At 39.6% G+C, this 10,916-nt stretch overlaps 1 protein-coding gene across 2 annotated transcripts in view; it reads left to right on the forward strand.

The window, feature by feature from the left end:
• Window positions 1-9,296, forward strand: part of FAXC (failed axon connections homolog, metaxin like GST domain containing) — a 69,196-nt gene extending 59,900 nt beyond the window's left edge. For both annotated transcript variants that reach the window (XM_040239139.1, XM_040239140.1), the window contains one exon: window positions 8,493-9,296. In XM_040239139.1, the coding sequence (XP_040095073.1) occupies window positions 8,493-8,782 (290 nt within the window). In that variant the 3' untranslated portion in view covers window positions 8,783-9,296. The remainder of the gene's footprint in view (window positions 1-8,492) is intronic.
• The last annotated feature ends 1,620 nt before the right edge of the window (window positions 9,297-10,916 follow it).

A 10,916-nucleotide genomic window follows, 5' to 3' on the forward strand; every position in this document is an offset into this window, starting at 1 on the left:
TGTGTGTGTGTGTGTGTGTGTGTGTGTGTGTGTGTGTGTGTGTGTGTCTGTACTCATGTGTATGCCCAGAGGTTCAGACCAGGCTAATGCAGCAGGAGTATGCTCCAGACTGGTGGGGATAGGACTTCAGATAACACATTACCAGGCTTAGTTGGAGGAATCAGGCATTTGTTGAAGGTCTTCTGAAACTACCACTAAGTGAGGGTAAGGATAGTATGGGCTTATATTTAATTTCCTAGATAATCAGCATGAAGATATTCCTTGTCTTGTGATGTGTTGGGAATTATCTAAATTGAATATTCAATTCATAAGTTGACTATCAGATTGGTGATGCTTGTAGCACTTAAAATAGTTTCCCTTTAATGTAATCAGGTTTTCCATGGTGGTCTAAAAGATACTGATTACTCTTAGTTCATTTAGGGGTGTGTTTTGTATATACTCTCTCTTCCTGTTACTTCTTACTCTCTCCTTCCATTTCCCTACACACCTGTGAATACAAACACACATTCACCCACATAGTTGTATACATACTGACTTATTCACACACTTATACTTTTACCCAAGTGCGTACACATACCGTGTACACATACAGTCACATGCCCTCTGCACACAGGCGCTACATTTGGAGCCTGAACAGCACAAGTCTGAACTGCACGGGTCACTTATATGTGGGTATTTTTCAATAGTAATGACTATAGTGCTACACAATCCGTGGTTGGTTGAATCCACGAATGTGGAGGAACCTTGGATACAGAGGACTGACTATAAGTTCTATGTGAATTAATCCCCACTTTGTTCAAGGGTCAAGTGTATGAGGTCATCCGTTATTTTAGAAGTATTTAGGCATCCAATATCCGTAGAACTCTTAGATTGTACAGAATCCCTTCTTAAAGAAATGAGGCATCTTTTACTGATTTATTTGTGACTTGGCAGTTTCCTCTGTTACTTCCTGGAGGGACTTGAGGCATTTAGTATTCTTTTTAAAGAAATGATTGGTGCTTTTGGAGAATTGATTTTGAGTCTCACCTGGAGATGCACACACTGGGAGAATCTGATGCCATCATCTGCAGAGCATAGTTGGCACATAGTTGCAGGCACTTTGATTCTTAAAACAAGTTAGTAGCTTCCAGCTCTCCTTGGGGACTGGAGGAGCACAAGTCATTCAAGTCCACAGTGACTCTTTAAAACTCATTTCAGTCATTATTCCAGGCCCCTTCTAAGCCTTTGATCAGAGCTGCTAGTGCAGGCCAGCTACTAATCTGGTCTCAGCTTCTTTCTCTGCCTTTGCTTTTCCTGTGGTGGAGACTTTCCCAAGAAGCAACAAGAGGAAGGAGAAGTAGAGACAAACCACCAGGAGCCTGGATAATGGAGAACTGGCTCACACCCAGGGGTGCAAGTGGCTTGGATGTGGCAATTTTCTGCTGTAGCTTTGGGACAGCCAGGGCGACATTGTCCTTGCCCCCTGTGTGAGGGCATGTGTATAAATATTAGCTTTTGGGGAGTTCCCTGACGGTCCAGTGGTTAGGACTCCATGCTTCCATTTCAGGGGGCAAGGGTTGGATCCCTAGTCAGGGAATTAAGATTTTGCATACCTTATGGTGCAGTCAAAAAGTTTAAAAAAATTAGCTTTTTGATCCTAGATATTATTTACAATATCTAGTTACACAAACTACTCCAGGAAACATCCAGAATAGTGGGAAATTTTCCTTAATTTCAGTGAGTAGGAGGACAGACTTTGAACATTTGACAATTCTTAAAATATATATAATATGTTTGTACATGATATGAAATATTTCCTGACTGGAAAAATTTAGAAAAGCTAAAGAATTTTTTTAAAAGATTATTAATAACTTATGACCCTAACACACACAGAGAGCTTCTGTTAGTATTGTAGTATGTTTCTTCATCTTTTATCAAGTACATGTATGTATATATGTTTCAAAATTGAGATCATTATGTTGAAATAGTTATATCCTGCAGTTTTCAGTTTTTGATTAACTGTATTATGGCCATTTCCTTTGTCATTAAATATTCTTCAAAACAATGTAGTTAGTAGTTGCAAAATATCCTATATCTATACTGTAATTTATGTGATTAATCTTTTTCTGGACTTGTGGGTGGTTTGTTTTACTTTTCTTTAGTTTTGGCTGCACTGAGTCTTCATTGCTACATGCCAGCTTCTCTGCTTTCAGTGGTCAGGCTTCTCATTGTGGTGATTTCTCCTGTTGCAGAGCACGGACTCTAGAGTGTGCAGGGTTTATTAGTTGTGGCTCAAGGGCTCCAGAGCACAGTCTCAGTAGCTGTGGCACACAGGCTTAGGTGCCCCAAGGCATGTGGAATTTTCCTGGGCCAGGGACTGAACCCATGTCCCCTGCACGGGCAAGTGGATTCTTTACCACTGGACTACTGGGAAGGTCTCTTGCTGGTGATTTTAAATAATTTTTACTAATATTCTATAGTGAATATTGTATATTTCTTATATATATATATATATAAATTTCTAGCTAAATTTCTAGTTGGGGAATCACTGTCTCAAAGGGTGCAAACTCTTGGTCTACACAGCTAAATTGGTTTCTAGAAGGACTGTTTCAATTTATATTCTCATCAGCAGTGTCTGGAAGTACCTCAGATGGAATGGAATTGCTGTATCATATGGTAGTTTTATTTTTAATTTTTGAGTAACCTCCACGTTGTTTTTCATAGTGGCGACACCGATTTACATTCCCAGCAACAGTGAATGAGGGTTCCTTTCTCTCCACATGCTCACCTATACTTGTTATTTCTTGTCTTTTTCAGCAACCCTTTTAATATGGAGTCACATTTGATAATTTTATCAGAGTATCCTTACTAGAGAATTGCATGTGGATTTGGCCATCTTTAACACAGGCATGGAACATGGAGAGCCTGGAAATTAAAACAGCAAAAGGGAAAGGCTTTTGCCACTCCACTGCTCGCCCTGGGGAGCCAGATCAAAATCAAAGAACCTAATGCTATTTTTCTGAATTTGTAAGAAACACAACCCTCCATTGTTTTTGTTATTTGGTTACAACCCCATGGGCTGCAGCATGCCAGGCCTCCCTGTCCCTTACCGTCTCCTGGAGTTGCTCAAACTCATGTTCATTGAGTTGGTGATGCCATCCAACCATCTCATCCTCTGTCGTTCCCTTCTCCTCCTCCCTTCAATCTCGCCCAGCATCAGGGTCTTTTCCAATGAGTCAGTTCTTTGAATCAGGTGGTCAAAGTGTTGGAACTTCAGCTTCACCATCAGTCCTTCCAGTGAATATTCAGGATTGATTTCCTTTAGGAATTGACTGGTTTGATCTCCTTGCTGTCCAAGGTGGGGCTCTCAAGAATCTTCTCCAACACCACAGTTAGAAGGCATCAATTCTTCGGTGCTCAGCCTTTTTTATTGTCCAGCTCTCACATCCATACATGACTACTGGAAAAATCATAGCTTTGACTAGATGGACCTTTGTGTTTTAAGAAAAACCCTGTTCAGCAGATTTTCTGTCAATAATTATTTATTGTACTTGGATGTATTCTTTGCTTATTTTTTGATAGATTATAAGATAGAAAGAATGCTGGAATCGTTGAAAAACATGCACGTATATATTCACCCCATACTCTTACTGTTCTGTATTTGGAGGTATTTAGGAAGAGGTCATGGGAGAATTTGGGTCTTGGGAAAGGGTTGGCTTGAGTGACCTTTGCTGTTGTTTGTATTTTTAGATCTGTGAATTAGCTTCAGGGAGACTGGGAAAGGGGGCAGGATGTCCTCCTTGTCACATTCAAGTTTGATAAGAACTTTTCTAAAGAGGAAATGTTCAGCGTCCTTGCTGCTCGTATGACACAGGGTTAAAGGAAGCAACCACGGACATAGCTGGCACCCAGCACAAGCATGGAGCAGGGAGGTGCTGAGTGAACACCTTGAAAACAGAGTGCGTGTGGCCCCATTTTCTAGATATTGGCTGGTTAAGGGTCCAAGGCTGCAGCAGTGCTAGCAGGAGCTGGAGTGATACAGGAAAATGAAATGAGTCACTTTTTCCAAAGAGTGGGGAATATTTCCATTAGCGAAACTTCAAGAGAAAAGTTCTTTATTCTGTCTGGGAGTGTCCTCGGGGTTAAGGGCTATTTGGTTTTCTGATAATAACCTCTCCAGTTGTCTGAAAATATTAATAACTGCTCATTACTCATTTTACTAATTTATTTTATTGGACTTTTAAATTAAAAAGTAATACACAATTGTCACAATAAGTTGAATTAGGCAGGTGTGTTTTAAAAGATTTATCATCTCCTCACCTATATTATGTGTGTGTGCTAAGATTGCTTCAGTCATGTCTGACTCTGTGTGACCCCATGGACTGTAGCCCATGCCCTCCTTCAGGGGATTTTTGCCACCCAGGGATCGAACCCATGTCTCTTAGGCTCCTGCATTGGCAGGCAGATTATCAACCATTTAGCGCCACCTTCCTATAGAATATTGTGCAGCTATTAAAAAGATATAGCATTCAATTTAGTGAAAAAATTATAATGTGTATAGTGCAATCCCACTGTTTATTTTTAAAATAATAAAACAAAAAAGACAGTTATATACATGTATGTAAATTTGTATATGAAAAATAAAGGCACAGATGTCCAAAATCACTCTCATAGAAAACCAAGTTAGCAATTTGAAGTGAACCCTTCTATGCTTTTTATTTTTCATATCCAAATTTACATACATATATATAACTGTTTTTGTATTATTTTAAAACCAAATGGAATTACATCATATACATTACTTTATAAATTTTTTTTTTGCTAAATAGAATATTTTTTTAATAGCTGCACAATATTCTATAGGGTTGATATAACAAATATCAGTCAGTCCTTATTGGATATTCAATATTCAGGCTGTTTCCATCTTTGTTTTCTTTCTCTTTTTTTCTTTGACATAATACTACATTCAACATCCATGTGCATCTATCTTTACATACCGATGCTTTTATTTTAGTAGAACAGAGTACTAAAAGTAGAGTCCTGAGCCAACATATAAGTGCATTTAAAATTTCAATAGGTAACATCAGATTACTTTCCTGAAAAGCTTTTAACAATTTGTACTTCCACCAACCATGTTGTACAATGTCTGACTCTCCACACTGGATGGTATCAGGCTTCAATTCTTACCAGCCTGAAAGGTGATATTATCTGTTTGTTGAGTACCCTTTGAGAAAAAAACCTCCTGTTTTAAAAAATTATTTCACAAAGTTTACATCTTCCATATAGGCATTTATGTTAACATGAGCATATCACACACACAGGACACATATAACCTGTTTCTACTGCTGACTTTTTTCATTCTTTTTGGCTGGTAGCATGTTGAGTGGATCTGCTGGTAGAGGGTCTATGCATAAGAAAGGACTGGCAAATCCAGATAAAGGGAGAATTGAGGTGTAAATTTTCACTCTTTGCTTCACTCGTTTTATCAGGGCCAGGATATGAGGATGGGCATGGAGCTCCCAGTCCTTGCTTATCGAAGCAGATCTTTCCTTAAGAATGATCTTTTCTTCATGACAGCCCATTGTCTTTGAATGATAACACCTGTCCTCTCATAATTCTTGAGACTCTAGAAAGAATTACTGAAAAATATTCTGTGACAGGTAGCTGGAAGCTATGAATTCCCAGGTCAGGCTGTCAGCTCATCAGGAGAGAGGCAAGGTCAAGTCTTGGTGAAGGGCATGGAGTCTGGGGACTGCTTTTGTTTGAATCCTGGCTCTGCCACTGTCTAGCTGTGTGACTTTAGGCAAGTTAATTAACTTCTCTGTTGATTCAGTTTTCCTATCATAAATGCAGATAGTAATAGCTCCTGTCTCATGGGATTGGTGCCAGGACTAGGGATGGGAGTTCATATGAATTTAATAATAAATAAAGCACTTCAAGTAGTGCCCGGTACACAGTAAGGCCTATATACATGTTTGCTATTGTTATTATTATTAATTTTTATTGTTCCGGATTGAAAAGGTTCTAATGACACATAGTCATGAAGGGGGCAACTCTCTTGGATAAAAGTTAAAGAAAACGGCTGTAGAGAGGACAGCCACAGAAGGCGTGCAGACAGTCATTTATCGTGTAGATCTCTTGCACTTTGTACCTTGGTTCTGGCTTTCTGGGAATGGACTTGACTGAGGCAAAGAGGGTGGTCCCCAACTGTGAAGTGACCCCCAGTTCATCTTTGATATCCTTTACCCCAGTGGCCCTTTGCTGCCACTTCTGGGTCTTTATCTAATTTTTGGTCACCAGCAATACCGGATAAAGCATTTTCATAACTGCTTCCCTGAGGGAGAAAATAGGTGAAAAATTTGCATGTGTCTTCCCCAAAGGAGCAGTGATGTGGGCTTCTCAGCTTCTGGCTCCTGAGCTCATAGATCTTCAGTTGGGGGCAATCAGAATGGACTCACAGAAGCGTGAGTCGAACTATTTTGATCTGAGAAGACTGAACATGGTGAACCATGTACAAATCCAATAGTTTACAGGATCCATGAAGCAGGATTTGCCTTATGTTTTGTAGGGGATGGGTTTATTTAAGCGGAACAGCAATCAAGTTTTGAACAACTTTAGTGGGAAAATGTTTACAATGTTACTGGAAGTGACAACTAATAATAATAATGACAATACATAAATTGAAAAAATACTGAAAGAAACACACCAAAATGTTAATTGTCATTACCTTGGATTGGTGTGATTATTGGTGCTTTTGTTTTCTTCTTTATATATGTGTGTGTGTGTATATATGTATTATATATATTTATACCATTCCTATATACAGACTTAAGATTTTCCAAAATGAATATATACTATTTTCTTTGATAGAAAATGAGATAGAGTAGTTACAGACTGTAACCAATAAAGCTATTAATATAGAAACAGCCTAAATGGCTATAATAGGGAGCTGAAATAAAATGAAACTGTGGTACATCTGTATAATAAAGTACAATACAATTATCAAGGTGGTCATAGAGTAAAATTAAAAGGTTTTCATTAAATGTTGTTAAGAGAAAAAAGTAGCATGGGAAACTAGGAAAAGCTCATGGGCAGTTAACCTCTGAGCCATCAGGGAAGCCACAGGAAGACCCAGCACAGCCAAAAATAAATACATAAAAATTTTTAAAAAGCAGCATAGGAAACAATATACTACATTGCAAATGTACAATATGTTACATTTGCAAATGCTACATTGCAAATGTAAATATATGTAAATGTATATATGTGAAAAGTGAAAGTGAAAGTCACCGACTCATGTCTGACTTTTTGTGACCCCATGGACTGTAGAGTCCATGGAATTCTCCAGGCCAGAATACTGGAGTGGGTAGCCTTTCCCTTCTCCAGGGGATCTTCCCAACCCAGGTCTCCTGCACTGCAGGCAAATTCTTTACCAGCTAAGCCACAAGGGAAGCCCAAATGTATATATATATAAGCATAAATTTCAGGAACAGCATAAATGAAAATGTTATGACAAATGGGATTATTGGTAATTCTTTTATTTTTTGCTTACCTATATTTTCTAATTTTCTGCAATAAAACATGGATTACTTACACAGTAAGTGTTTATATAATAATAAAAAAAAAAATCCAAAGACTATTCTTAGAGCAATAAAATCCTGTAAGAGTTAGTGACAAATTATATGCTTCTTGAGTAATGTTGCCATCTGGCGGCTCAAAACCAAAAACTCACCCTCTTTCTGCAGTTTGCATTTGGAATTAGGAAATGAAAGCCAAATACTGTGTCATGTTTCAGACGAACGCCTGGACAATTTTAGCAAGTTAATGAAAGTGTTCCTTTGATTCACAGGAAACAGAAGTAACCTGGTGACCAAGCAAGAACCTGATCATGGGTGTAGTGTTGAATTTTACTTAAAAAATTAAACAATCTCTGTTTTACTAAATGTGTTTGCAGGCATGTTCATCCATAAAGACAGTTCTGAGTTATCTATTTTATGGATGATTCAGGGCAAAATTTCCTTCCTAACCTATTTTTTTTTCCAACTACTTGGCATAGCAGCCTGTAACAACACTACAAATATTTGTGGAATGAATGATCACTTCTGGCTGACTTAATCCAACTAACAGTTGGTGTGTTTTCATGGACTATAAATTAATTTAGAGATGAACCAGCTGAAGCACTAGTTTTCTTGACATGCGAACATAAAATAATAAAATGCTTCACAAAGCCAAACGATAGGTAGTTTAGCTGCCATTTTGAATCAGCTACCCTGCTCACTCCTCACCATCCTAGGACTCACTCCTGAATTTCATCCAGCCCACTCACTGAATTTAACTTTTCCTACTCACCTTTCTTCTTCTGTGTATAAAATCTAAACATTTGAACAGTGCCTCTGTGGAAAAGCATTGTTCATGCCTACCCTACACTGTTCTTCTGAGTTGCCCAGAAAGCCAAGTGGCTGGTAGATGGTTGCTTTTGAGAACTAACCCTTGCTTTCCTTACCCCTCCGCAGGTGAGCTGATCAATCTTGCTATGTACTGTGAGAGGATAAGGAGAAAATTCTGGCCTGAGTGGCACCATGATGATGACAACACCATCTATGAGTCAGAGGAGAGCAGTGACGGCAGCAAAACACATACGCCCCTGCTGGACTTCAGCTTTTACTCAAGGACAGAGACCTTTGAAGACGAGGGAGCAGAGAACAGTTTTTCCAGAACCCCAGACACAGATTTCACCGGACACTCGCTCTTTGACTCTGATGTGGACATGGATGACTACACAGACCATGAACAGTGCAAGTGACGGCCAGCCTCGCTGACCCTCCTCTACTGCAGCTGCCACCCCCTCGGGTCAGTCCAGTTTCCCAGGCAGAAATCCATCGAGCCGGGAGGAGATCTTTGTGCTTCGCACAGTTCTCACATGCTAACTGGAGTAGAGCAGCCTTATTTCTCTTTTGTACAAACAAGACTCAGAACCATTCCTATGGCTCCATTTAAAACAAAGAGGCAAAAAAATAAAAAAGTCAGCATGGTTCCTGAAATCCATTTTTGTTTTCATTAGAAAACTAACGGTGTGTGGTAGAGCAGTGCAAGAGTGGGTTGTCCACAGACTGCTTATACGTTGATCCCCTGCAACCTGAGGGCTTAGGTGTGAGATGGATCCTTGAACATCCTTCGTCCAGTAGGATTCAAAGTCATGAGTGATGTCATCAGAAGGAGTGCAGGAGATAAATGTTCTTTGGTGGTCACTTGTATTTTCTGTGTGTATATTGTATGTTGAAATATAAGTCAAATAAAATCCATAGATATTCAGTGAACACCTACTATGTGCAAAGCACTGTGCTAGGTGCTAGCCAGTATTGGTTTTATCCTAAGCCCTGCCAGTGACTAGCTGTGTGATTCTGGGCAAGTCCCTTAATTCTTGTGTGCCTCATTTCCCCCACCTGTAAAGTGGGGGTGACAATAGTCTCCACCTACCTACCTCACAGGGGTGTTGTGAGGATTCATGTGGTAACATTTGGCGCTTTAAACCTCTAGGAAGAGGTGTGACATAAACACATTTTATTCTTTAATGTGCTTCGTGCGTGTGAAGATCGGCAGGCGAAGGAATTCCACATTCAGGCAACAGCAGCCACGGTCACTCGCCCAAGCTGAGCCGATGGAATACACACCAAGGCACAGTTAGGACGCGCTCATCATCCTCTTTGTGATCTTGCTTGAATTAAAACCTTTCGTTGAAAGAACCTTGGAAATATTTTTACAGATCATCAACAGCTACAAACAGTCTTCAACTCTACTGTATATTTGCAGAGAAGTCTCTTTTGTTGCCTGAACTCACACTGGAAAGCTGTCCTTTGTTGATTCTGGAGTGTTAAGTTGCCTACATTTGATTTACTTGGAGGGTATAAAGCTCAGGAATAAGATCTATTTAATAGAGGTGAAAGGGAAAGGATTTGATCGATTTTTTTTTAAAGCAGAAGCTTGCCAACTTGTAATGTCTTTTTTGAAAACGAACTTTGCAAGATGTACTGAAAAGATGAAGCAGGAAGAGGATTGTTGTAAATGGTAGCAAAGCACTTTGTGCCGTGTAGACTCTATGCAGTCTTTATTAACGCAGCTTTACTGGTCTTCTCAGCCCTCGTCCAGTGAGGGGAAGGCAATGCTGAGGAGAGTCTTAATGTTTCTTAAAGATTTCCCCTCCCCTTCCTGTCCTCTCTTTTCCTCCCCATAGAACACCTGAACTCTTGGGGTTACAGTGCTGACTAAGGCACTCTATCTCTGAAGACATAGTTTTGGTTGAGTTAGAATATTTTCCAGTGAAATATGGGGTGAAGATCCTGGGGTGATGGCTGTGGATTTGGGCTTCTGACCACAACTGCCTGGGGAAGGGCTATTCCTAATGGAGTTAAAAAGGCGCTTCTGAAAAGATAGCAACTTCTGAGAAGTTCATATACTTTATTTGAAAAAGACTCTGAATATAGTTTTGGCAAAACAGTCCTAGAATGCTGTGGATTCACAAAGATGTAAGGAGAGAGAGTTTTGGAGGTGATTTACCGTTTAAGCAATGTATAACTGGGAAGAAGTGCTGAAACACTCTAAGCCAGAGATTTTTATTCCATATAAAACTCAGTTGTTAGTATCTTATCAAACCCTTCACCTTTGAAGGGACTGTTTGATGCCTAACGAGAATGTGTTGGAAGATATAGGAATGGATAAGCCTATTTCGTTTCCAGTATCATTTCCAGGATTACCCACCTCTTATCTCTCTAGCAAATGCATTCCAAGACCAACTGGTGGTAGTTCTATGTGACAGGGAAGGTCCTGGCCTGAAAATGTGAATGGAGTTGACAGACTGTGGACCTAGCTCTGCTAAGACTGAGTTGCCCTTTCCCTGCCTTCAGCGGGAAAGAGTTGTGTTTGAAATTTTGTCTATAATT

The sequence above is a fragment of the Oryx dammah genome, unplaced genomic scaffold, assembly GCF_014754425.2.
Source record: "Oryx dammah isolate SB20612 unplaced genomic scaffold, SCBI_Odam_1.1 HiC_scaffold_4, whole genome shotgun sequence".
In the NCBI taxonomy this organism is placed as follows: Eukaryota; Metazoa; Chordata; class Mammalia; order Artiodactyla; family Bovidae; genus Oryx; species Oryx dammah.